The 27801-nt window shown below is 37.9% G+C and overlaps 1 protein-coding gene and 1 long non-coding RNA gene across 5 annotated transcripts; one reads left to right on the top strand and one right to left on the bottom strand.

Annotated features, from left to right (window-relative positions):
* Positions 1–231: 231 nt before the first annotated feature.
* On the bottom strand, positions 232–2713 carry LOC116992058. Of its 2 annotated transcripts, none has more exons than XR_004416992.1 (2): positions 2641–2713; positions 232–1920 (listed from the first exon to the last, which is right to left on the bottom strand). It is a non-coding gene; the product is annotated as an uncharacterized LOC116992058 (long non-coding RNA). The 2 variants fall into 2 exon arrangements; XR_004416991.1 differs by having other exon boundaries at positions 2410–2706.
* Positions 2714–2771: 58 nt separating this feature from the next.
* PRPF4B (pre-mRNA processing factor 4B) lies at positions 2772–27601 on the top strand. Of its 3 annotated transcripts, XR_004416989.1 has the most exons (20): positions 2772–2880; positions 6629–7822; positions 10740–10913; positions 11188–11343; positions 12055–12136; positions 13432–13642; positions 15960–16033; positions 17472–17562; positions 17945–18092; positions 19314–19451; positions 20639–20792; positions 21681–21795; positions 22265–22416; positions 22833–22919; positions 23583–23860; positions 24221–24355; positions 24869–24914; positions 25434–25520; positions 26342–26387; positions 27409–27601. XR_004416989.1 is itself a non-coding variant. In XM_033051186.2 (15 exons), exons 1-15 carry the CDS (start codon positions 2843–2845, stop codon positions 23784–23786), a joined length of 3018 nt encoding a protein of 1005 aa, XP_032907077.1. In that variant the 5' UTR covers positions 2772–2842; the 3' UTR covers positions 23787–24914. The 3 variants fall into 3 exon arrangements, 1 of the variants encoding a protein (XP_032907077.1); XR_004416988.1 differs by having other exon boundaries at positions 23583–24355; XM_033051186.2 differs by lacking the exons at positions 25434–25520; positions 26342–26387; positions 27409–27601 and having other exon boundaries at positions 23583–24914.
* Positions 27602–27801: the final 200 nt, after the last annotated feature.

The following is a 27801-nucleotide window of genomic DNA, read 5'->3' as shown; positions in this document are numbered from 1 at the left end:
TTAATCACTGCAACCACCTGCCATACTGAATGGTTAAATAGAAAAATGGCAGACTACCTTTGTAACACAATCATTCGAGATTTTTACCTATAGACATGAAGGTGAACACTAAATGCACAGTTTTATGGAGGGCAAAGCACTTGCAATTACTAACAGAAGCATTCTTTAAGCAATGAGGAAAATGTGTAATACAAAAGTGACATTTGTAATTAATGCAAAGGGGAACAGAACTAGAATACAGGAACAATGTCCTTTTATTGTTTAGAAGACAGATTATGCTATTCAAGGTTTTTGATTTAGAAATGGAGATAACATTTAACTATTAAAAATGTCACAAAATGTAGAGATAAAAGACATTCACCTTGATAGAAGTACCTTCACAGTAATGTTAAGAGTCATCAAGAAGTCACTGATATTGAAACTGTTAGCATACGATGGTCAACTACTCATAAAAATATTCAGAATCCAAATATGAAATAAGACAGGATTTTGCAGATGAACATCACCAAAATGTCAACATTTACAAGACATTTTTAGAATTTTTACAGTTGTTACACTTTCTTTGCTCAAACCATCCTGAAGATGTTTTACAGCAGCTTCTGATGATAGCATTTACAGTTAATACTGAAATACTCTAATAAATTTTGCATTGACCAAATAAAGTTATTTGCAGCGATAAGTTTAAGCCGAGAAGGCAACTGGATGAGAATGAAAAATAAAATCTGACTTACTGGTAAAATCACTGTGTGGGCACATAACCATATCCTGATAATGCCAAGCAAGCTACATGAAGATTGCTTATCTGCTCAGTTTCAGATGATGTGCACTGAGGTGAAGTTTCCTCTAATGGCTCTTTCTGTGCATTTTGCAGGCACTTCATAAAGTGATGTAAAAGCACTTTCACAGATGAAGCACTGGTAAGTTTTTTTTCTCCACGTGTGATTTTTCATTAAAATATACTCAGTCATGTGACAATAAACACATTTCAAAACATGATCCACATCATGACCCCTTAAATGGATTTTCTCAGCATCTCTCAGCTCTAATGCTACATTCCACACATCCAGAAATGCTGCTTTCCTTCAGAAACCAGCTCTAAGGCACAAGCATCTTCTGCAGGGTGAGTTGAGCCTTTAGAGCCAGCTTTCAACTGATTTTCCTATGATGTTTACACCTTGATTGAGCCTTAGGGGCTTTTAATTTCCCCAGCAAAAGTCTGGGTTTTAATGCTGCAAATGTGACAGACACTAAAGCACAAACTGGGTTCATCTGTCCTTTCTCTTGGAATATGAAAGAGAAGTCAGAACTGCAGGGTTCCTAAAGCTGAAAATAAGCAGCTACTTCTCCAAACAAGGCGTTCATTTCACAGGAGTGAGACGCATAAGGATTATGCTTGGGCTCATGTCACAACAGCAAGCACTCTTATTTTAAGGCATCTGATACACAGGCAACATGACAGTAATTTTTTGCAAGATTTTCTTTGTTTTCATTCTTTTCATCGCTAAAGCTGTATAATTTGTTTTTACCTTGGTCCATTTCAGGATAACCTGAAATTCGACACGCTGCATCAGTTTCACGCATTTGAGCCAGGTGTATCCTGATCTTACTTTTAATCCTGCTTGTGAAATGGCAGAGTTTGCGCCTATATGTCTCCACCAGACCACGTAATCTGGGCTTCAAAATCCTCAAGAAAAGCAGCATACAGCAGGGATGTTGTGATGTCCTCACGGTGACATGCAGGTTCATTGACAGAACACATTGGTATTTGTAGTTAAATTTAACTTTCTGTAGTTGCTGCTGGTTAGAACACAGTGCTGATAACACCAAGGTGGTGGGTGCAATCCCCATATGGGCCATTTACTTAAGAGCTGGACTCAAGGATCCTTGGGGACTCCTTCCGACTCAGAATATTCTGCGAATCTGTGAAAAGACAAAAAACAAAAGAGTAAAAATCCACTTCATGATTTTAAGTGTCTTATCCAAAGTCTGGGGAGGAATGACATCCAGATTCAGATTCCAGCCCCAGGGATTTTACGACTATCTGAAAGAAGTGAGGGTCCTGCGTGAGAAAAACGATGCCATAAATGACTGCTCAAGTCACCTGTTGAAATCAAAAACGAAATACAAGTTAGCAGAAAGGGAGGGATGTTTTTGGGGTTTGGGACTGAAGGAGAGGAAAGGATGGAAAGGTTACGGCATTCCTGTGTTAAATTTATAGCAGCTCCCGTTAAGAGTCAGGCAGCAGTCACCTTAAATCTAATATTCATTTTAAAAGGCTGGTGAGAAACCTGCACCCTGCAGCCCAGGAGCCACCACAGCGCACCCAGACACAGCCCCCGCCCCGAACCCCACCGACCCTTTCCCTGCAGCCCGGCCGAGCCTGGAAAGGCAAATGAAGCGGAGCAACACCTTTCAACGGGATCATAGAATTACACAACGGCTCGGGTTGGAAGGGACCTGGGAAGTCACCCAGTTCCAACCCCCTGCCACGCGCAGGGATACCCTTCCACGGGACCAGGCTGCTCAGAGCACCGGCCAAACCAGACTTGAACGCTGCCAAGGATGGGGCATCCACAGCATCTCTGGGAAACGTGCTCCGGTGTCTCAAGGCCCTCACGGCGAAAAGCTCCCGCCGAATACCTCACGCAACCCCGCTGACTCCCAGCCGGACCCATTCCCGCTCCCGCCGCCGCCTCGCCCCCAGAGGGCGGGGGGGGCGGGGGGGCGGAGCCGCCGTCGCGCTCCCGGCCCCGCGCGCGGGGTTCACTTCCGGCCCCGCGTCTTCCCCCCGCCCCCTCCCAGCGGCGGCGGCGGCGGCAGCGAAGGAGTTCGGAAGTTCAAAATGGCCGCCGCGGCCGAGCCCGAGCAGCGACCGCCCGAGTAAGGAGCGGCTGGAGGGGAGGAGGCTCCTCGCTCTGGAGCTTTGGGGAGGAGGAGAGGGGAGGGGGAAGGAGCAGCGCGGGCGAGAGGATTGGGGAGGGGGGACACATACACGGGACGGAGACGACGAGAAGCGGCCCGGGTGGAAGTGGAGAGAGAGGAGGAGGAGGAAGGGAGTATGGAGAGGAGGATGGGGGAAGGCGGCCTCTCCAGGGGAGAGAGGTTGGTGTAGGGGCCTCTAGCCCCGCGGCGAGGCGGCCCAGCGGGGCCTGGGGCGCAGGATCTGCCTGTGGATGCGAGAGGGCCGCGCGGGGGGAGGGGGGAAGGGAAGAGAAGAGAAGGAAAGAGAAGCGGCGGCGGGCGCGTGTCCCCGGGAGTCCCGCGTGCGCCTTCCCGCCCTGGTGGCGCTCCGGCCGCGGGAACCGGGAGTGCCGCCGGCGAACCGGCTCTGCCGCTGGCGCGGGGGCCGCAGGACAGAGGGAGGCGGGGGAGGGAAGCGCATCCCTCGCGTGGCTGCGAGGCCGCTGCCCGCCCGGGCATCCCTGTGGCCGATCCGGGCCGCCGCTCCCCGGGATCCCCCCGCCACTCGAACGTACAGTCAGCCCCACACACTCTGTCCGAGCGGGGCCGGGGGGCTCCGGGCCGGCGGGTGCCGAGGGGCTGCCCTGGGGCCGCCGAGCCGCTGCCCGCCTTGCGGCGAACCCTGCTCCCTGCTTCCCCCGGGCCCCGATCGCTCTCGCGGTATAGAAAGTGCCCGTGCTGGTGGAAGCAGAAAGTGATTTGTTGCCGCCAGCCCCTCCTTCCAGCCCTTGAAATGACTGGCAAGTCCAGGCTCCCGTTGGGAAGCTAAGATCGAGCTGCCGCCTCCCCGCAGGAACGGGGCTCCCGGGCGTGCGTTTTCCAGGCACCCCGGTTAGTGCCGTGGGGTTTGGGCTTGTCCACACTCGGGAGCTCGTGAGCACAATCTTCTGGAAATTCCGCTGGGAGTTAAGGATCTTGCTCTAGAGAGCTTGCCCTATCGCTCCTCTTTACTGCATTAATATTTAGGCATATAAACTGTTTTGTGTGGTTTTTTTCTCCTTGAAGAGTTTTGATTTGGGGCTTGGTTTTATTCTTTATCCTGAGAGTACGAAGGAGGTGAGGAAATGCAGTGGGAGTACATGTGCGCCATGTAAAACGCATGCACGTGAAGAATAGTATTGTAGAGAGAAAGTAAAGTAATAAGGTAGGAGCTGATGATAGGAGCCCTGTATGAAGGAAAAGATGTGTGAAATCACTGCACATCTTTATGAGCTTCCTGTGATTCTTCTCCTTGAATTCAAAAATAGGAAAAAGTAGGGCTATAACAAGTTCATGTCACAGTTCCTCTCTATTTAAAGCCATTAGAACGTAAATGTGTAGATATGCCTCATCACCTTCTAAAACATTCTTAAAAGGTTTTTTCATCCATGTCGTGATAGCTCTGAAGCATTTAATTGAAGTAAAAGTTTGTCCACAGTTTAATGAAATTACTTGAAATAAATATGTCCCTGTACATGAAGAAAACTTGAACTATTATTTTGCATATTAATGAACCTAATTTTACTGTTGAGTTACAAAGACAGCTGGCAGTTGTATTGGCAGCTGTAGTGGCTTGAGATAATACTGAGGTGATGTGTCTCATCTGGCACCTTTGCTACCAGTTGGCTTTTCCAGAATTTAAGATGAGGGTATTACATAACTCCAAAATACAATAACAAAATACATTCCTTAAAGATTTTGGTGTCACTTTCTGCTATTAAGAGCAGGAAGACTTACCTGGAACAGCTTGAACAGATGTGATTTGTATTGTCTTTAATATTTTTATAATGCCTTGAAGTACCTTTAATGTGTTAATTGGGTACTTACACAGGATCTTGGATCCAACTAAAAGAAATCTTGAAAGGCACATAGTTTCCTTAAAATTCTCCTGGTCCCATTTCCCCACTTATGTGACAGATAGACTTGCTCAGGATGGCAAATTCAAGTTGAAGAAGTTTTACATTTAATACTTCTTCTTTTTAAAAATTGTTTTAATGCCAAGTGCAAGATAAAATAAGCTCTTTTTAAGCCAGTTTTTCCTCTTTTGTTCTGATACTCTCTTATAATGATGTGGAGCATCAGGAGGTAGCAATTAAGAAAAACACCTTTCTGTATGCCTTGAGTAAGCAGAAGTAGTAGTGAAAATGTGAAAGACAAGAGCATTCTGAGTTAAGTTTCTGAATATTCTATATTTTTAACTCAAACAGTTCCTTTTGGAACATTTCATAGCACTACAATTTGAATGATTTTAGCAAATATTTTAGTCTACTTTGAGAAAAGTCACCTTTATTTACTAGTACAAGAATTTGCCTTAAGCAGGAGAAAGTAAATGTGTGCTGCTTGAAGGTCCTTAATTAAGAACACAGTCAAATTTGTAGTGAGGTTCTGTCCTTTAGGTCTGGCTTAGAGTATCTCTGATACGTTAATTGGGTCAGCTTATTGATCATACTCTTCAGAAACAAGTGTCGTGTGAAACCAGTGGAGTTCAGAACATAATTTCCCCATTTCTGTGTATGTTCACCACCTGCTCCTTACTGTCATGTTTGGAATTTCTTTTCACCTGGTGAGGCTTAGTATACAGCAAAGAGCTATGTTTAAGTTATTAAAATGGTAACTACTGAATTTCAAAACTGTAGTTTAGATGGGGTGAATTTGTAGAAAGGTGAGCTCTGGCACCTGTAATATTATTTCAAAAGGCAAATGTCTATATTACCACAGATGGTAACTTAATTGATGTTCTGAAGGAGATTGGGAGGGATTTGCTAAACACTGTAAAAACCCCTATTGCTAAGCCAGTTTCAGTGGCTATTGAAGATAATACAAGGGAATGTGTAACATCAGGACTGAATTTTACATTTTTTGAAGTTCCTGTTTGGAGAAATTGTAGTTAATTGAAAATATTCTTTTTAGAAGAAATACTGTATATTATTATTTTAATAACCTGCGTGTAGACTTATTTTCAGCTGTTTTGGTCAATGGCATGGTCTCAAGATTACCACATTTTTTTTGAAACTGCTAATTTGCTGCATACTATCAGAAAACTGCTCTGAAATTAGACTTCCTTAATTTATCCTGTTCCTCAATAGTGTTCCCTGTATTGCATAAATAATATAAATGTGTAAGAACATTTTCTAACAGGTATGTACACTTAGAGAACAAAATTGCAGCTAACAGAGTTGGTAAACTCTGCATGAGATTTTGCAAGGTTTCCTAAGGTGATTAACATCATACCTTGAAATAATTTTTGGTCTTTAGAGCACAGCTGTTTTCTGCCACTTGAAAATACTTGTAAAAGGCATAGGTCAGGTTAGGCACTGGAGTGGAGCAGAACGCGACATGGATGTTTATGGACTGGCAGATAAATATTCAGCACTGTTGTGTGCTATTAACAGATAGGTCAGAATGGAATGTCACGTATTGTGTAAGCATTGATTCCATCCACACATTTGGTTTTGTCAGTGCGTTTGCTGTCTGTTCCTTCCGTACTGTTTCTTTCTGCAGCCATAGCTCTCTGTTCCTGAGGAAGTGTATCTGCTGTTATAACTTACTTAAATTAGTGGTACGTTTTTAATTCTCCCAAAGGTAGGTGAATAAATGCCAGTTAGTTTCTATCATAAAAGGCTGTTTACTTACTGTGAGATAAAGGACTACAGTGAGTTTATGGTACTGATCTCTATTTTTTTTGCAGGGTTGAGGATGCTGAGGCATCTGAGAAAAGTGTGAATGAAGAAAATGGGGAAGTGTCAGAGGCAGACCAACCTCAGAACAAGCACAGCCGACACAAAAAAAAGAAACACAAACACCGAAGTAAACACAAGAAACATAAACATTCTTCAGAAGATGATAAGGACAAAAAACATAAACACAGACACAAACATAAGAAACATAAATGGAAAGAGGTGGCTGATGCCTCTGACAAAGAAGATGGACCAGCTAAAAGAACTAAAATTGATTTTTTGGCTCCTCTGGAAGACTTAGAGAAACAAAGAGCATTGCTGAAAGCTGAACTTGAAAATGAATTAATGGAAGGAAAAGTCCAGTCTGGGATGGGATTAATATTACAAGGTTACGAGTCAGGATCTGAGGAAGAGGGGGAGATTAATGAAAAAGCACGAAATGGAGCACGACCTACAACAAAGTCAAATACTAAGGGGAAATTAGAACCTGTGGACAATAAAACTAGTTCCAAGAAAGCAAGTAAGAGTGAATCAAAAGAAAGGACTAGGCACAGATCTGACAAAAAGAAAGCCAAGACAGGAGTTGATGGAGTCAAAGAGAAGACTACTAGAAGCAAGTCAAAAGAAAGGAGGAAATCCAAAAGTCCTTACAAGAGAAGTAAGTCTCAAGATCAGACAAGGAAATCTAGGTCTCCCATACTTAAGAGGAGATCTCAGGAGAAAAACAGAAAGTCTAAGTCTCCTCCAGAGGATAGAAGTAAAGCTGATGATAAAAGTAAATCAAGAGACCGCAGAAAGTCTCCAGTTGTAAATGAAAGCAAAAGCAGAGATCGTGGTAGAAAATCTAAATCTCCAGCAGAACTAAGAAGCAAATCCAAAGATAGAAGATCACGATCCAAAGATAGAAAACCTAGGAGATCAGAGACTGACAAAGAAAAAAAGCCAATTAAATCTCCTTCTAAAGATGCCTCTTCAGGGAAAGAAAACAGGTCCCCTAGACGACCTGGCCGTAGCCCAAAAGGGAGAAGCTTATCTCCCAAACCGCGTGAAAAGTCAAGGAGGAGCAGATCCCCTCTCTTTAACGATCGTAGATCTAAACAGAGTAGATCCCCCTCTCGAACCCGGTCTCCGGTTAGAAGAGTGAGGAGTAGATCTGCAGAAAGAAAAAGAAGAGAATCAGAAAGGAGGCGTCTTTCTTCTCCCAGGTAACTTAAAGGTGTCATGAGCCATCACAAAAATGCTTTACAGGATGAACTGTCTTTAGTTTGGTGTTTATCACCTCATTTTATTTGGAAAATAGGTACTTTAAAAAGTAAACAGATTGTAAATTATATCATATGCTTACTTTGTGTGTATTCAGTTTTTTAAAAAAACTATTCCTCCCAGCTGTCAGATATGCAAATTCATATTGTGGTTGGTAAAGTTATTTGCTGCTCACACCCTTACTGGGAACAAGTTTTGTAACTGTGTTCTCCTTTTTATCGCTGGTTGGATTCAGAATTTGGCTTCTATTTTGTTTCTTAGTCAGTAGTTCTGTTGCTTGCTGAAACTTCTGTGGAGTGAGAATCCTCTCCGGGGTTACATATTAGTGTTGGCTGAAAGTGGGTAATTAGCCCCTTTTTTCCCTTAAAAAAAGCCCTAATGATAGATGGAGTTAGTGTGTGTAAATGTAAGCAAGTTTTTATATCAAGATGTCCTTCTCAGAGTCCTTTTTTAATTTTTTTTTAATGTGGACTTTCATTTAATCTGTTACTAGAGGGATGGCAATGTTACTTTGTTATTGGACTGCTGTATGTAATTACTTTATTTTGCATACACTTGAAGGAGAAGAATGGATTGGTGTAGTCTTGGCATTTTTTTAAAAAGACAAGTTTAGCTGTGAAAGCAGTTATCTTGATATTTGAAAGCTAATAATACCTGGGAGGCAAGTTTCCGTGAAGAGAACAATATAAGTATGCATTTTTGGAAGTTAATTCATTAGCTGTAAGAAGTTTAAGAGTCTCAAGAGTTCAGCATTGAATAATTTAAAACTTTGTATCAGGGGCTCAGCATCACCCGGTCTGAGAACTAAGACCAAAGAAGTATGAATTTAAAACAAATTGGAACCACAAAGCTTAGTGAATAATCATCTAAAAATGTGAAAGTTTCAGCCTGAATCACTGAAGGTTACTCTGGTGTCAGGATAGGGTATCTTTGGCTACTTTGGAGAGTGGCCCTAGTGATGCTAACCTGATCAAGCAAGTATTGTAAATGCTACCAGTTTATCTGGCTGCTTTCTGGTGAATCAGGAATGTGTCGGCTCAACCACTGAGTTTTTCTGGCATAGTAGTTGACTTTTCCTCTGCAACATTTTGCATCTTTCAGTTTTCATTTTTCTTGACAGCTTACATTGCAGCCAGCTTGAATTTGTTGTCTAGACACTTATTTCAAGTGATGCATGTGTCTAGAATTTTGCTGTCAAATTCATACTTCTGTAGCTGCGTGGTGAGGAGCATGTGAGTGGGGTCTACTGAAATACTTTCTGCTGGAGGTCTTTGCAGATCAGCAGGAATAATCTTTCCTTGTAAGCCAATAATCTTTCCTTGTAAGCCATCTGAATAAATCCCACCTGTGTTCAGCTTTTAACTACCTGTAATTACTCAGACTACCAGAGAATTTCAGGAGCTTTAATGAACAGTTGTAACCAAAAAAAAATCCCAGTAATTTCATTTTCAAGTTTGTTTCCAGTGTTCTAATCTTGTAAGACACTTCTCAGGTCTTTGACTAGAGTTACTCGTTATGTGATGTTACTATGAATTCTTAATCATCTTCCACTTTTTATCTCGTTCCTGTGATCTCGGAACGAATTAATTTTTTGTAACTGATACTTTGATTGGGTTTTGGCAGTACAACCACTCTCTTAGTCAGGAAGCCTGGAACTCTTCATCCTGTGCCTTTTCATATAGTATCGTTCACAAGAACATAATATAAATTAATTGACCTAAAGGTATTGGCCTACTCCAGTGTTTGAGTACAGTAATTCCTTGTAGAAACTGCCAGTACTCTGCACATGCATAAATTTTCCTTTTGCCTCACTGTTTACTATTTTGCATCAGTTCTGTATGTCTGATCATTGTAGTTAAGGTAATTGAAACTGATGTAGAAGTCTCAAAACAAATGAAAAAATCATAGAATGGGTGGAACTAGTCTTTCAGACCCAAGATATTTTGTTCATTGATGAGATATAGCACCTGTAATGAGTCGTTCCGACTTGATTTTTTTTTTAAAAATCAAAAATAAGAAGCAGAAAAAAATAGAGTATCAACAATTCATTTGAAATACTGTGAAAATATTTTCTGATTTCTAGTGCAGCCTCATTAGAATAGTTGTTGAATTTCTAATTTTTATCTTTCCTGTTTTTGACTGAGCTCTTGATGTCATGCAGTTATGCTTTTTAATGTAGTAACCCCATCAAGGGTTTTTTTTTTTCTTGAATAATTGTGAATCTGTATAGGCAAGAATAAACACATTTTGAATAGTTTATATAGTATCAGACTTGATTTTTTTTTTTTTAATTTGAGAAGGGATAGTTTAGATTTTAGTTAAGAATTCTAGCTTTCATATACTGTTTTAGAATGTGTGAAACGTTCAAGCCATGCAGCTGTAGTGCCCCAAATTAAAACAGATATTTTTGTCACTACTGTGAAATAGCTTGATCCTAAGCCTAAATTTCAATAGCATGGTGGGAAAGTTGGTGAAATAATTCTCAATATAAGATTTTGGGGTTTATGTATTGTTTCAGTACTGTTTCTGGTAAACATGAAAACAGACCACTATTTATGCAAGACCTAAACACAAGCTTTGTTTTAAAACCTCTCTTAGCTTCATGGTAGTAATTAGCGTGCTGTTTCCAGACTTGTCCTGAACTAGATCTTTGTCTGGGCGCAGACTTCCCAGGGTGGGGAGAGACATGCAGGAAGGGCAGCCAGCTCTGCAGCCTACTTATCCATCTCTCCCTCAGAAGCCCATCTGGTGGTCCCTCACCTGCAGTAAGATTTTTCGACTGAGTTTTTAGAGGGAATGGACTTTTTTGTTTTCAGCTTGCTCCTGATTTTTACTACCACTCTCTTCCTCTGTTTTAAGAACACGTACCAGGGATGACATTTTGTCCAGGCGTGAAAGGTCAAAGGATGTCAGCCCACCCAGCAGATGGTCCCCATCCAGAAGAAGGTCTCGGTCCCCCATTAGGAGGAGATCTCGAACACCCCTTCGACGTAGCCGATCTCCCAGAAGGCGGAGTAGATCTCCTCGGAGGAGGTAAAGACACCCTGTGTTTTGAAGTGTATTTTGTAAGATATTACAGGAAGAATAAGGATTGCTATCTTATGTGTAAAAAGACCATGCTATTTTTTTTTTGGTCCATGTTAATATGTGCTAGCACAGTTATATTCTTTTTGTCCTCCATGAATTAAATTGTTTTATTACTTGGAATCATTGTGTGTCTTTGTTTTCTGAAAAGATTTTCTTCCTTTTCTTAAAAAAACCAAAACAATCTCCTCCAAAATCCAAATCTCTTGTTCTTATCAAACAGGGATAGAGGCCGGAGAAGTAGATCTCGCCTTCGAAGGAGGTCCAGGTCACGAGGTGGCCATAGACGTAGGAGCAGAAGCAAAGTTAAGGAAGACAAATTTAAAGGGAGTCTTTCTGAGGGCATGAAAGCAGAACAGGAGTCTTCATCAGATGAAAAGTAAGACTATACACTGATTATTTATACCTGCAGTTCCACTGATACCAAGAATGAACTAACATTTATCTTCATGATGCAGTTTTGAGTTGTCACCTAAAACCATAATCATGTCTTTGTTCTTGTGATCTGGTTAAATTAGTGTTGTGAGAATCTAGAAAACTTTAGAATATGCAAAAAATACCAAGACCTTTTGGCTGGTGGGCAGACCTGAGGAAAGGATATATCACTAGGTTTTTAAATTCAACTTGATCAGTATATTGTGAAAACTTTTAGTCTGATTATTAAAACTTACTCCTTGAGAAAAGCTTTAATGGCTGAAAGGATTAACTGCTGTCTGCAAATAGTGTTTTTATTTCCTAAACATCTACCTATTCAATTGTGCAAGAGTATGCATTCTTTGTAAGTTATTAAGGAAAAGTGATGTCACAGTGAAAAGGAGCAAGGATTTTTTGTTTGTTTGTTGTCCTTTAGAAGAGGGCTGTTAATTGTTTGCAATTAAAAATGCAATGCAGAAAGCCCCAATGAGATACTAAGAGATAAATTTTCTTTGTAAGGAAGTGTAAATATATGCAGTGGGATTTCATACACCATTGCTTTCTGAGTCACTTGAACAGCTATTGTTTAATATATTCTGTGCTCAACTGCACTTGGTAAAATTCAGTAGATAATTGTATGTTTATGAAGTTATATAAAAAAACCATATTTTTGTAGTCTTGAAGACTTTGATTTGGAAGAAGAGGATGAAGAAGCAGAGATAAGACAAAGGAGATTACAGCGGCAAGCAATTGTTCAGGTACATGGTTACAGGAACTAACTCTGATTTTTTAGCGTGAAATGTCAGAGTAAAGGAAGGCTCTTTGCCTATTGCTTCATTACAATAGTAATTCCTATTGCTGTATTTTTCCAGTTAGTTCATTGTAAATGTGTTAGTCTCTCTTAAATGCTACACTTCTTTTGTCACAGCATTGCTTTTAAAACTGAAGTCACTCTTCTGTGAGTCATTTTTTGCAGTTAAAACACAGTTTTACAATTTTACAGTTAAACATGCTCTGACAGTCTTAAGACATGTTAAAAATGTTCATCATGTGTAGGTTTTCTCTGTAGCTGAATCATTGATATAATGTCAGTGTAACAGTAAATTATATATCAATTAACCTAACTGGTCAGTTTGTTCCAAGTAGAAGTTATCCATGTCAATTTCGAAAATCTTGTAAAGCCACTGTCAAGGGTTCCTCCCTAAAAGCACGTGAACGTAGCTTGAACTTCTTACTACAGGTAGCAAGGTAACAGTAGTCACAGGTGTAATGTGTGATCGAGATCCCTGAAGGGAGCTGTGGCCAAAGAGGGTGGCATTGTGCAGTACAAGTCAGTTACCTCTTTTCAAAGGTGGGATTTGGCACACGATTAGAACATAGCAGGCAAAACGTTGTAGTGTATTTATTTAGTATCAGGTACAAAATCACTGGCTTTAATGTCCTGCGTATTTTAAATAGCACTAAAAATACTGGTAATGGTTTGAATTTTATGCAAAGCCCATTGTAAAATCCCTCAGGACAATGAGTGAGCCAAACCATATAAACTCTTTTTAAAGACTGGTTACGTTGCTGCAGGCTGGAAGCAAATTGCAGAGCTGAATTCCCTAAATGGACAAACCTCTGCTTGTATTATTCAATAGTTCGACCTTGACAACTGAGTTGTAGCAGCATTTCTTCATCTTAATTTTTACCTTTTGGGATAGGAAGTGAGATCTGTGTAATTTCATAGTACTTAAGAGTAACAAAAATTGTAAAGATGATGTTTGAAGTTTTTTTTATGCTTCTGAAATTTTTCGACACGAATGAATAAATATTATTTCCAGTTCATATAAAAAACAGAATCAAAAAACTGCTTTTCTGTACCATAACACTAATAAAACTGGGGAAGTATTCTAAAATGTAGGATATAAAATAATTATTTTTTCCTCAAAGACTGTATTTCAGTGTTCGTGTGCCAGGACAGTTTAGTAATAAATATGTTGCTGCTGACATTTTGTTGTGCATAATCAAATAGTTAATATTCAGTGAGATTAAAAATTAAATTTCTTTTTAGAAATACAAAGGCCAGACAGAAGACAGTAACATATCTGTGCCATCTGAACCAAGCAGCCCTCAAAGCAGTACACGTAGTCGCTCAAATTCTCCTGACGACATCCTAGAAAGAGTTGCTGCTGATGTTAAGGAGTATGAACGGGAAAATGTGGACACATTTGAGGCATCAGTGAAAGCCAAGCACAACCTCATGACAGTTGAACAGAACAATGGTAAGATTCTGAAATCTCTAATGCAATTTATGAAAGCTCAGGCATTTGGCTTAGTTTACTTACGTACTTCCTGACTAGGAAGTAGATTGACTTTTTGGATGGAATTTGCAAACGTTCTTGCAAATATGATGGTACTTAAAATAAAGCTTCCTCATTAGTTTCTAATAACTCTTAATACAATTTGTGTTTTACATTTGGAAGAACAAATAATGATGTCGGTCTGTATGGTTACCCTTCCAAATTTTTTCTTTTCACTTAGGCAAGTTGTTTTCTTAGAAGCTTAGTGTAGTCCTAGACTTTATTTTGTGAGGGTTGGAAATTATGCTCCTTTTATACCTTTTTCTGGTGAAAACCACAATGACAAAATATAAATGAGTCTATAGTAATTTAGAATGATTAAAGCTTTTGTGGGTCATTGCTAGTCAGTCCATTTTAGCAGCATCACTAATTGCTGAAATGGGTATTTTCTTTCTCTTCCCTCCTTCTTGTACTCTATTGTACAACCATTTTGAAAGGAAGTAAGTTTTGATGTAAAACCTGCCTTGTGCCAACTGCAACAAAAGGAACATGGGACATCTCCCAGTGCACCCTGTAGTATTGAAAGTCTCCTGCTTTTTTTTGTCTTTTGAAAGTGGATTACTGTATATCTTCCAAGTAGTCAGAGGTGTGTGCAGTTACTGTGTCATTGTACTTGAGCTAGTTTAAGCTGCTCTGGTTTCTTTCTACAGTTTAATTGCAATGGCAATGTTTAACGAGGGCTGTGGAGCCTACCCAACCCCTCAGAGGGAGAGTTGCAGTTAGCTTGTATTTCATGTCCTGTGCCACACGTACCTTTGGGGGCTAAATACGCTATCTCTAGTGGGTGCTTCTCCTCACAGTAGTTAAGCTGCATCTCTTTGGGACTGCTGTACTGCACTGTAGTTTATGCTGTTCCCTTGAGCTGTGTGTTTTCAGATTGTTCTGCAACATTGGTGGAAAGAACTGTTTTAGCGCTTTCTTTGCATACCACAAGTCTAGGTTTGTGATGTCTAACAGTGTTTTTTTCCTATTTTGTCAAAGCATGTACTGCTTTCTAATTTTGTCTATTGAAACATACTAAGTCTTAACTATGTAGACATTTTCCACATAGACCTGTAAAAAAGATTTTTAAAGTTACGTTCACATCTGGTGGTAGGATTCTGGGTTGGAGGTGGCTGTAAGAACAGCTGAAAATAGTGGGTTATCTTCCTCTGCAAGAGTAAATTTTTATTTCTATCATGACCTCTTACAGGGCCAGAGTAATGAGTTGCTAAGAAACTAGTCAATACTCATTGTAGCCCAGTACAGGTAACTGGAACTAAAAGGAAAATTTGGAGAAGTTTCAAGAAGGGTCTGTAGCTCAAAACAGTGGTATAAACTGCCTCCCCACAAGTGTTAGATCTATACCTTGAAACAGTGGTATCAGCATGCTGAATGACTTTTTTATGCTGTCAGATTTCAGTCTGCTTATTTGGTATGGAAGGGGTTTGTGCATCATGAGACCTGAAGCCTCTGAGCTGAATTAACCATTTACTTTTCTCCATTGTGTAGTGAAGGGAGGGGCTCCATTTTACCATGTTCATGGAAGGCTACCATAATGTGTGCGTGAATGAAGTAGTTTGAAGTTTGCTTGCTTTTACTAATGTGTACTTAATTTATATTTCTTTACTTTTATCTTATCAACCAAGTAAAATGTCTTTGGGACTTAAAGATGATTAAAAGGTGAGAAAGGGATAATATTGCCCATAACAAAAATGTTTCTCTTTAACACAATAGTAAATGTGTTTGACAAAAAACCGCACACCGGCTCCTTTTTGGCAGGGTTTGAGAAAACATTTTCCAAAGAAATAATTTCTGGGCTGCACTACTTTGGTTTTCAGCAAAATAGCTTGTGATTAGCAGAAAAGCCTGAACTTGTGTAGTGAAAGTGTGACTGTATTTTTTTATATATACACGTAGTAATTTTATACTTCTTTTTATACATAGACATATATAGATGTAGTCATTATTTGTAGGGAGCATGTAAGCATGTAGTTTTTCTCGTTGCTATGTTTACTTGAAAGCTATTACACATAATCTGTCAAGGAGATAAAAATTTTTTAGTTGTTTGAAGAGCTACTCTGAGTTTTGTATTCTGGAGCGTGAAATACATGAAATGGTATTTGCTAGAAATATTAGTAGAGCTACCTGTTTGCCAATATACTGACCTTAGACTATGCTGTAAAGATACCATGTTACACTGGCAACAGTTATCATTTGACATCTTTTTCTTATTGAGTAATCTGAATTTCATTTTAAGGTTCATCTCAGAAGAAGCTGCTAGCTCCCGATATGTTCACAGAATCTGATGATATGTTCGCTGCATACTTTGATGTAGGTAATTCTTGGAGATGAAATGTATGATTTTTTTTCTGCTTGATTTTTGTTAAGAGTCACTGTCACTTGAGGGTTGTGAGGACTTTGATTTGTAAAAGCACATGCTGATAAGTGACTTGTATGTTCTTAATCTTTTGCTCAGCCAAGGCAGGTAAAGTGTTCTTAATTAGTGTTTCTGTGAAATAAAACCTGCTGAAGTTAGTGGTAATTTTACCAGAGTAAGCAACTGGCTAATTCACCTGCTGTTTGAATACAATGGCACATGGTAAAAACATCTAAGTTTAGCTTTTTATTTTTGTTACTGTATTGCAATGTTCTAAATATGAGCTTTTTTCAGATTCATGTATAGTTAATTTAAAAATGTGTAAGATACTGTAATTAGCTAATGATGCTATGTTGCATAATCTGGTGGTTTTTTTTGGAGATTATTTGGGATGAAGAGAAATTTTCTGGTTTTACTTTAACACTATTAATTTAGTGAATAGTTACTTAAGTTACTACTTCAGCTTTTTTAAAATTACTAAAGTAACTTTAATACTATTTCATTAGCTTTTCTCTAAATATGTTACAGTGGCCCTCAGACACTGGCAGTCCAGTGACTGCTTTTGAGACTTTATGTGCCATTTTGTATAAATCCTTTGCTTTGTTGCTGGTGCACAACACTGAGAAATAAGTAAAGACAAGAAATTTCTTCTTAACTTCAAGCAAAATTAACTGGAGAATTTTTATGGCAGATATAACATAGGCTATGTTTTTACTCTAGTAACACTGGTATCCCTCTGACCTGGAAAAAGATAAATACTTGAAGGGTTATGTGTGTGTGTGTGTGAGGATGCATTTTTAAAAGTTCAGAAGTTACAAGTGGGGATTTATATGGCTTGTAAGTGAGCAGCTCCCCCTTCCAGAAACTTTTGCTCGGTTGAAGATAAAGTTTACTACTCATAGTTCTGAATGTGTGATTAAAATATTGTCCAGTCTGTTAAGAGATGTCAACAGCAGTTGTAGAAGTGTTATGGTAGTATTTATAACGGTGTGAAACAACTAGCATGTAATTCAAAGCTTAAACAGTTGTGTTTTCCTTGCAAATTGCTGAGCTTCTTTACTATAAACTTACTGTAAATAAGAAGTCTTACTTAGATGGTCCAAAATGTGCATTCTAATGTGACTTATATAAATTCCTTGTGGATGTTAATTGAAACTTTGCCCATTTATGTTTAGTAATAATTCTGTTTGTTGATCTCACAATTTTTCCTTGCATCAGTCTTTAGACACTGGTATGTAAATAACATTAAGTTATTTCTCTCTCCTGCAAGATAAGTGTGTTTGTATTTTGGAGAGAAGAGTTTTTCAGTAGGGAAAAAGGGCTTTGATAAGTAAACGTTAAAGAAAAATACAGAGCACATAAGCAAAGCTGTTACTTCTCTTTTTATTTCAGAGTGCTCGACTAAGGGCTGCTGGGTTTGGAAAAGACTTCAAAGAAAACCCCAATCTCAGGGATAACTGGACAGATGCAGAGGGCTATTACCGTAAGTTGTGTTTGTTTATCAGCAAGGACAGGTAGAGTGAGGGTGCTGAGTGGAGAAGATCCTCATGTGTGAAAGTATTGAAATGTTGTTGTTCTAATGTAGATGTATCCCAGAGTGCTCTTTGAGTGTGTAATGTAATGGGTGAAACAAGCATACAGGTTTTAACCTCAGTTTTGAAAGGACTCCAGACTTAAAGAATCGCCCTTTGATCCCCATGATTTCCACAAAGCTAGGTGATACAAAACGTTCTACACCATGTAATTAAAGGATCTTGCTATTTACCCTCATATTTTGTAATGATAGAGAATGGTTTATTTTTCTTGAGAAGTTCCATAACATTTATCCCTTGTAACTTGAACTTGCTTGGTTTTTTATCCCTCAGGTGTTAACATAGGTGAAGTTCTCGATAAACGTTACAATGTCTATGGTTACACTGGTCAGGGAGTCTTCAGCAATGTGGTGCGAGCCAGGGACATGGCCAGAGCAAACCAAGAAGTAGCTGTGAAAATCATCAGGAACAATGAACTTATGTAAGTAATGGGATTTTTTTGATGCTAATAAAGCATGTGGAACAGTTGGAAGTTTTTCATGATGTGATTTGAATCTCCCTTTGTTTCAAGTGAAGTAACAGATCACAGCTGTGATTCCTGCCTTTTCTGCTAATATGAGCCAGATAATGGGAAGCGCTTGAGGACTGTGTATCCACACTTCTTTACAGCTATCACAGGAAGAAGGGTACTTGCATTTTCATCAGGCACTTTCTCATTTGCAAAACTGTAGGGAACAGTGATAGTGAGAAATAAGGTTACAGCAAGTTGTGAGCCCCACTTTTCTTGAGATGGGACTTTTGTTTCGATGGACCAAATCTGTTTGGTAGGCTGTGGAATGGATCCCAGTCAATCATCTGCAACTTACAAAAAGATCTCCATACATTTAATTATTTTTGTATATTTTCTGAACATTTACATGTATATAACATACATAAAAAGAGATGGGACTCTCACTGTTGAAATGCGAAAAAAAAGTCTTACGGAATGAGGGAACATTAACAAGTAAGATCTCCTAAACTATGTCCTTTGAGGACTTCACTTTTCTGCAATACTTGTTTTCACCCTCTGCTGCAGTATTTATAGAGTCATTTCTTGTGTCCACTTCTTAAGTGTCAATGACAACTTAAATGAAAATTTTTTCCATGTATTTTTCCTTGAAAGTTTTAAAAGTTGTCTTACTGTGTGTATAACTGGATTTGTTTTAGTTATGTGAATAAATATCTAGGAAAGTTTTGAAAGCAAAAGGGAGGGTGATAAGCTGTTTTAGTTTGGTGTGTTGTACAGGTAATAAGCTTGGATGTGTAATTGAATCTATAGTCAGTTGAGTTTAAATCTTTTAATACTGTTGAATGTGGTGAAGCACTTTTTTAAACAAGTAAACTTAAGTGAGTGCTGTTTGAAATCTGTCACGTTACAGGAGAAAATCCAGTTTTATCCTTCCATACAAGTGAAAGTGAGGAGGAAAGGATAAGTAGGTTGCAAAGGTACAGTGAATATCCAGAAATTAAATAAACTTACCCAGTGTGTAGTCACTGACAGCAAACCATTGCTGTGATTTTGGTTTTTTAGCTATGGTACATTAAGTAATGACAAGACACTTCTCATTCTTGGGTAATTATAGCTACGCAAGTGAATGTTTAAATTTTTTAAAAATTAGAGTTTAACTGATTTTGTTGTATAATCACATTTCTCTGTTTTCAGGCAAAAAACTGGCCTAAAAGAACTGGAATTTTTAAAGAAGCTCAATGATGCTGATCCTGATGACAAGTTTCATTGTCTACGGTTGTTCAGGCATTTCTACCACAAACAACATCTCTGTCTGGTATTTGAGCCACTCAGGTAAGATGACAAATGTTTGGGGTTCTCTGTAAAAGGTTAAGTACTACTGTGTTTTCTTTACCTTTCTGGATTTGGCTGATTTGATACCTTGTTCCTAGTGCCAAGATTCAAGAATGCAAGGAACTTTGAAGAAAATATTATCTGTGGGCATAAATTCACAGACTACTGAACCATTTCTGATTTGTTTTTAGCACTCTTGTGAGTTTGTTGCCTGGAAAATATTTGAAACAAGATAATGTATTAAAGGTGGTTCATCTTGCTAGTACTGCTCTTAATGATTTTTTTTGTTTATGTCAGTTTTTATTAGTTTTCATAATTCTTCATTTTAAGGGTTTGCATTAAGGTGCATTCCCAGAGAGATTCAGAAAATGCTGTGTATTCTGTAAAGAGTACACATATAGTAACAACCTTAGGGAGAAAATTTTAACAGTAGTTCTTTGCATGCTCACTTTTTGTTCAAGCAATTAAGCTCTTGTGACAGGTTGACTATAGATAGTGTTTTACGGTAGATCAGATTTATTAATTGCCTTAGTCCCCATTCCTTCTTGGAGACGTCAGTTGTTCAAATCCTAGGTTTTCTCTGTATGTTGTATTTTAAGTTTTACCATATTTGGGGTGAAGATAAGTTACATACTGAAAAAATGCAAATTTTGTGAGATTACTATCATGTTTCATTAATAAGCTGTAGAACAAATTATTGTCTTCTGCTGCACTATCTCTTGATAACACATTTGTACCTTATTTATGTCCAGTTATGCTTTTGTCCTGGAATGATGGCCTTTTCATCTGCTGCTTAAGTCGCAAAAAAAGAATCTCCTCAACTTTTATCTTTTGTGTGCTTCCTTTTTAATTTATTTCTGAAGAAAATGAGTACAAAGGGTTTATGGTTGTTAAGAAAATGCTGTTCATGTGCAAATAAATCATCTCATATCGATATTGATTAAAAATATGCTCTGAACTAAGTAAGTCCACTGTAGTAAGTAATTACACAGTATAAGACAGATCTGATTGACCAGCCTTTTTATTTCAATTCTGTAGCTCACAGAGTGGAATGTTGAATGCTATATTTCTCAAAAAATAGTTGAAGCTAACTGGTTTGTTCAAGTTTGTAATAGAATTTAGGAGGCCACTGTAAGTTCTTCTGTTAAGCGCTTTCCAATTCTTTCTTTCCTGACTTCCCTTAACAGTATGAATTTACGAGAGGTGTTGAAGAAGTATGGGAAAGATGTTGGACTCCACATTAAAGCTGTGCGTTCCTACAGCCAGCAGTTGTTCCTGGCTTTAAAACTGCTTAAAAGATGCAATATCCTACATGCAGATATTAAACCAGATAATATTTTGGTAAGTAACAAATAATTAAAACTTTTTATTTGTGTGGTCTGTAGTGTAAAATAAAATATTTGAAATTCATATAATTCTGTTAATTTAGGTAAAGTCGAATTTAAATGTTGAGTGTTCAAACTTTGATATAAAATTATATTGTGTTATAAATAGTAAGAAATACATCCACAGCATCTCAATAAAATCTTTTTCAAACAAACATGCATCCCGCTCTATCTTTATAGAAAGCAGACTTTCCAAAGTAAGACAGTGTCTTACAGGAGAAATATTTGAAATTTTTCCGTCAGTAGTTGAGAGATGTTCTTGCTTTCTGCAAAATGGAAGTAGGTTGTTTGACTCTGAATGGAGATTCTGTTTATGTGAGTGAGATGATGGGGAAAGGTTCTTAATGCCTCTTTTCCAGTAGGGCATGAGAGCTACATCAGAGGAATCTGGTGGTTTCCTTTTGGTTTTTTGGACATCATCACTGTGACAAACTTAATATTTCTAAAATGTTCTGTTATTACTATCTCAGTAGTAGAATCTACTATGTAAGCATGAGATGTGAATAATATACTGTTTTATTAGTGGTACTTTGGATACTAGAGTTGCAAGTCTAAATCCATAAAATTTCAGTATCTGGAATGAAATCTGGGTTCACCAAGGATATTTTGTTATGGGAAACATGAAACTGACTTTTTTGGTATTTTGTAGGATCTGAAGATAATAATGCTCAGCTTGATTATGAGCAAGTTTTATAATTTTTGAGAATATAGAGAGGAAGGAACTTCCAATTTAAAGACTGAATGTTTTTCCTGTCTCTTGACTTAAATGTGTTGTCACTTTTACAGTTCTGTTATCAATTCTGTCCACAAATAGTGCTAATAGATATTTATATTTAACTTTCAGGTGAACGAGTCTAAAACAATACTAAAGCTTTGTGATTTTGGCTCAGCTTCACATGTTGCAGATAATGACATCACACCCTATCTAGTTAGTAGATTTTATCGAGCTCCAGAAATCAGTAAGTACAGTTTGGATTAGCTACATCTATCACATAACCAGCAAGTGCCAGTACTAGCAGATGAAAATTTGGCTTGAATTTATTCTCTAGTCTTAGCAAAACATGACTCTGGAAATATGATGACTGTCAAAAATTCAGACTTTGAAGGTGTGCATTTGACTCTTCATGCATGGTGCTGATCAGCTCAGTGAGATGGGTTATAGTTATGTTTCAGTTTACAGGTATTGTTCTGACTTCCTGGTTTTTGCTGATTTAAAGCTGATCAGTGTTCGGTAAAAGCCTCCCTTTTCTACAATAGGGGTACTTTAAAAGCTGAAAGGTTTACATTCTTCTTTTATGGTAGCTTTTTATTCCTAAGAAAGAGCAGCACCAATATAGTTTACAAATCAGAATTTTTTCATCTGTCTGCTTTTGTGATATTATATCAAAGTCTACCTTTATGGAATTAACTGGAATTGCTCTGTTTCAGTTATAGGAAAAATCTATGACTATGGTATAGATATGTGGTCTGTAGGCTGCACATTATATGAGCTTTATACAGGAAAAATACTGTTTCCTGGCAAAACCAATAATCATATGTTGAAACTTGCCATGGATCTCAAAGGAAAGATGCCAAACAAGGTAAGAAAAAGAAGTACTTAATATGTAGAACATACAATCTTTGTTCTCCTGGAATTCTGTTTCTTATCATATACATCTTTTCTTTGATCTGACTGTGTAATTTATACTGATTTAAAATATTATGAAGTGAAAGTGTACAGCTTCTTTTTCATAGACTAAGTATAAAGTGAAAGCAGAAACCTTCTAAGCATTGACCTGAAAAAAAATGCGTAAGTCAATGAAAGATACTGTGTCCTTTTTCGAAGGGTTTGAACTGTATCTTTGTATTCAATCTGAACATCTCTTTCTGTCCTTTTGATTTTTTTATTAGTATTAAATTACTTATGTTGCAGTAAATTAATAGACATTGATGTTAATTGTGAAATGTGTAAGACAGAGAACTTGCCTGAAACTCTTGCCTCTTCCTCATTTTCCAGATGATTCGAAAAGGTGTGTTCAAAGATCAGCACTTTGATCAAAATCTCAACTTTATGTATATAGAAGTAGATAAAGTCACGGAAAGGGTAAGTTCTCCATGTGTTGATTAACCCATCACTTTTTCCGAGCTTTCCTATGTATGGTCTTTCAAATGTACCTTGGCTTCCCAATTAAAAACAAGATTTTATAAGCTACTAGTCTTTTTGCAGCAGTATGGACAGATTAGATAGTTATAAAATTGCAAAAGTAGTTGTTTTTTTTACGTAGGAGATAGGAACGCCCTTAAGAAAAATCTTAAATTTAGTCTGGTAGATATACAGGGTATAGATATATCTCCATATAACAGATCCTTAAATTACTAATAAAAGAAAATCTGCCTTCATTTTGTAGAAGGATGCTCAGTATGATATGGTTATATTGTATGAGGTCACTATTAATTTTAGTTTCATTTTGGCATATTTAAGAAGAATCACAAAACAGTGGTCAAATATGGGAACTTTCCGTGTGGACTCCCATGTTCTGAGTTAAGTGGGATGTTAGGTTCATGGTGGCCTCCCCCACAACAGTGTTTTTTCCACTCTTTTCTCTGAACATGATGATTTTTTGAGGCCCTTTTGGGAGCAGGGTGCTGCTGCTCAGATATGAGACAAGCCTGCAGAAAAGCTGCTGCTGAAGCTCTGTAAAAAGGGATGGATAGGGGGTTTGTGCATTACTTGTGTTCTACAAGGCTGCCATTTCTGTGTTTGTAGGAGAAAGTTACTGTTATGAGCACCATTAATCCAACCAAGGACCTATTAGCAGACTTGATTGGGTGCCAACGACTCCCTGAAGACCAGCGCAAAAAAGTGCACCAGCTTAAGGACTTGTTGGACCAGATTCTAATGCTAGACCCAGCTAAACGGATTAGCATCAACCAGGCTCTGCAGCACGCCTTCATCCAGGAGAAAATTTAAACCAGATGAAGAAGTTCAAAGGGTTTGATTAATTAAGATACAAAGACTGAAGAAATTTCACAGCAGTTATTAATGTATATATACATAAATATTTCCCCTGCAAAGTTGAGGAAGAAATGATACATTTGAATTAACATCAAGGCTGATATTTCTTTTAGAAATGTTAGAGTAATTCTGTTTTGTGTCTTATGTGAAAATTTTCACTGTAGAACTGTTTTAATTGCCAAGACTGCACAAAAGTACAATGCTAATGTATATGGTTGCAGTTCGTATATATTATAAAAAGAAAAAAGCATCTGTTATAAAAAAAAAAGAAAGAAAAAAAAAAGAGAGCAGTAATACTGGGTGGTTGATTTGTTTTTAGCAGACTTGGCTTCATTTTTGTCTTTACAAAATGGCCAGCATAAATGCTGTTTATATTCACATTTTCCTAGGTGTGTGTGTGCAGGCCACAGCAGCATGCCCTTGGTGTAGTCAGTGCCGAAGGGGGTCTGTTCCTTCTTGAGCCTGCCCGCAGGGATGGTCTCCTCTTTTAAAGCAGGTTGTGTACAACTTTCAGTACACTGAAGGTAAGCTAACCCATCAACATCACCGGTGTTTAAGCTGTTATTTTACTGGAACAACTGACAAATGAGAGACAATAGCATTGTGGCAGAATTCCCTGCATGTTTGAGAAATGATCTTGTTTTATTTTCTGGCATTGCAACTGTGGCATAGTTACAACTTCTGTTCTGTTCATCACATTTAAAACTGGGAGAGAGCGCACTTGATGGATAGAGCGCCTTCAGTGTACTGTTTCTTATTACTTTAGTTTTTTTAATCAACTTGCTATAGACTTTGTATACATTTTGTTAAATACAGTTCACTATGACATAGAACCAATACTTACAGAAGAGTTTTCATTTAGTAATTACATATGTTGGGATCTCATTCGAAAGACCTTATATCTAGAGGATAGATAGACAACATAATGAAATTTTTAACTATTTGTATGTCATTTTGAAAGTGTACTGCTTTATGCTAAAAGTGTTTCATTTGTTCATTGTTTTCATTATTTGTGATCATGTTGTCTTTCAATACAGGCATAAACCTTCCACTCTTGAACAAAGCAGCTGCTTTTTAAAAGCGGTAATTGCTTCTTTACCTTTTATTTCTTTTGTAAATGAAGATTTTCTTTAAGAAATGTGACTTTAAAGTGTTGTCTCTTGCATAAAACAGTTGACACTTACTTATTGTAAAGTGAAGATTGTTATGCTGCATGTAAAGTGGACCATGCAGATTTCTGTATGTTTTCAGTATGCATCATTAGATAATAAAGTCTTTTGTGAACAAGGCATTTGTAGCCATTTTTAAAAGAATCTGTCTTCAGTGATGGTAAATCAGGTAATTTGTAAGACCCGCCCCTGCATTTCCTATTAATCATTTAATTAAAAGGATTATTATATGTTTTGATTTTTGGGAGAGCTATAGGCTATTTTAATTGGTTATATAATTATCACTGCTTAAAAACAAAGCAAAAAGCCCTACAGATACTGTCTGTCTGCTTTCATTGTAATGAAATTATTCCTGTAGGACATGGGATTAAATTCAGGCTTTAACTAATGTTTGTGCTGTTTTTCTCACTTTTCCTTTTGATGGTGCTGAAAGAGAAAAAAGGAAAGCGAGTCACAGGCCACTCAACGCCTACTCCATGGGTCTGATTTGCTGAGACACCAACTTCACCTTCCTAACAAGGTTATTTCTGACAGCATGTGTAGATAAACATTTAGCAACAAGTTAAAAGAGCTTGAGACAATTGAGTTGGTTATACAGGGTGAGGAAAACAGAAACAACCTTTTCAGGTCCATACTGCTGTTTTAATGTTCTCTTTGACGATGTTAAGAAGCTCATCTTTTCATTTTTTATTAATATATCTTGACAGGCTGTGAAAACCTCACTGGTTTCACATACTTTATAATACTTTGAACTAAGAAGGATTTTTGTATCCATCTAGGTACATAATGGCAGCAGTCATGCACTCTTAGTGCACTCAAGAATGAGGAAAAATGCCACAAAGCAGGTCATTCTGCTGGTGGGGAATACCCCACCGAGAAGGTGTAATGAACTAACTACGAAAACAAGCAGGAGATGGGTGGTTATGTATACCTATTTGGAACCTTCAACCTGTCTCTTCTTAATTTATATTGTCAAATTCCTAATAAAAACCAAACTCTCCCTATTTCCACATATTGAGGTATCTTTAATACAGGAAGTGAAAGAAGTTAGCTTTCATGTTAGTGAAACACTAGTTGCTTGCTAGTTAAATACAGCAAGTGTAACTTGCGCTTTTACAACATAGACAGCACTTCTGAGGGCACTTTTACACAGATATAGTAGTAGCTTATTCTTTCTGTTGCTTTGTACTTTATTCTTAAAATAGGAATATGAAAGAGTGTAATGAGTTGGTGATACAGAAACAAAGCAGTAGAAAAGATGCCCCTTAATGCCTACAGAATTGTTTTAAGCTGTTCTGGAGAAGCATAAAGTTGCTCGTTTACTTGTTCTTTGTGTTGTAGGTGCAGCTCAAAAGAAGATGAAGGCTACCAGAAGACATGAACAAAGGTTTCTGTCCTATAAAAGATATGAAAAATACTCTTCATCTAGTTCTGTCTTAATCTTTTAGTTTCCAGCATTTCAATTTAGAATTGATTAACACTGCTGCATTGCTGATAATTCCTGAAACATACTTGCTGTATTAAAATTTGTTACATATATTGTTTTGTTTCTGGCTGAAGAGATTTTTTTAATTGCAATAAATGTAGGTAAACTAGCATTGCTCTTTAAATGGAGTTTTCTTAAAATGATAGAATGAGCAGTACAAAATCTATTACATTTAGGAAAAAACCTGGCAATTATATTTGGTTAAAATAAATGTGTTAACCAGTAAACATTTAAGCAGGTGATGCACTTTTTTCTTTAACTTCAGTAGGTTCATTATTTATTTCAATTCTGTCAAACATAATTATCCATACAGAGAATAGCTGGCAGGGGTTATTTAAACGAAGTGGATTTCAGTCCCCTATCCGGCTAATTCTTGCTGACAACAGTAGAAAACAGTAGAAAACTTTAGTTCTGACTTCAAAAACCTGGATTTGAGGATTTTTTGACACTGTTAAGGCAATTCCTGTCCCTGTAGCCTGAGGTCTCTGAGGAGAGTAGCTGTGGCTGCCACTAGTCAGCTGAATTCTCATTGTTGTGGCTGGTTGCAAACAGAACCGCTGTGCAACAGAGTGGAAAAATTTCTCAGCTCATCTAATAGGGAGGATAACTTACCTTTTCCTCCTGAGCACAAATTTTTAATTTATGTCTTTGCTAGAGGTCCTACATACGGAAGATTTGGCTAAATCTACTGTGCTGATTTCTGTTTCCTTCTCCCTCATGGTGACAAGGAGCTTAATATTTAACATACTCAGTTTTCCAAGCCTTCAGAAAAAACAAGATTCCAGCCTGTGGAGTTAGAATGTGGTTTTATTACCTTGGAGCATACTATTTAGTTTAAAAATTAATTGCTGTTCAAGAGTTTTAAATAGAAGATAATTATTCCTTTAAAACCTTTTTAATAATACTTTATCTCCATACATAGGGTAAGTGGCATTATACCTCTGAAGAACCCTTATGTGTATATTGACCCCCCATACAGAAGGCAGACCAGACTGTGATACTACTGGAGATAGAGGGATCTTCTACAGCATGTGTAAAAAGTGTAATGTGGGTGGAGGATGTTGAGAACTGGCAATTGCTTGAAATTAATAAACTATGCTTAAAACTTGCCTTCATCCCGTCTTCTGTTGTGCCTGTATATCCTACTGCAAAGTACTGTGAAGTATAATGCACTAGAAATTAAGTGTAGTTCTTTGAATAGAACTGTCTCCTTAGATACCAGGCATTAGAGAATCTGTGGGAAAAGTCTTCCTGAATATGTGAAATGAAGCTTTTGTTAAGTGGCCTCTCCCATAGTTTTGGAAGCCCCGTCAGC

This window comes from Catharus ustulatus, chromosome 1, assembly GCF_009819885.2.
Source record: "Catharus ustulatus isolate bCatUst1 chromosome 1, bCatUst1.pri.v2, whole genome shotgun sequence".
In the NCBI taxonomy this organism is placed as follows: domain Eukaryota; kingdom Metazoa; phylum Chordata; class Aves; order Passeriformes; family Turdidae; genus Catharus; species Catharus ustulatus.
The sequence above is the reverse complement of the archived record's forward strand: the minus strand, read 5'-3'. Positions and strand labels throughout refer to the sequence as shown.

Bases quoted from the DNA above. Each gene is read 5' to 3' on its own strand.
- PRPF4B (XM_033051186.2), top strand. From the start codon at position 2,843: ATGGCCGCCGCGGCCGAGCCCGAGCAGCGACCGCCCGA. The intron at 19,452-20,638 runs GTAAGATGACAA...TTCCCTTAACAG, and splicing joins CTGGTATTTGAGCCACTCAG to TATGAATTTACGAGAGGTGT. The intron at 22,920-23,582 runs GTAAGTTCTCCA...CTGTGTTTGTAG, and splicing joins TAGATAAAGTCACGGAAAGG to GAGAAAGTTACTGTTATGAG.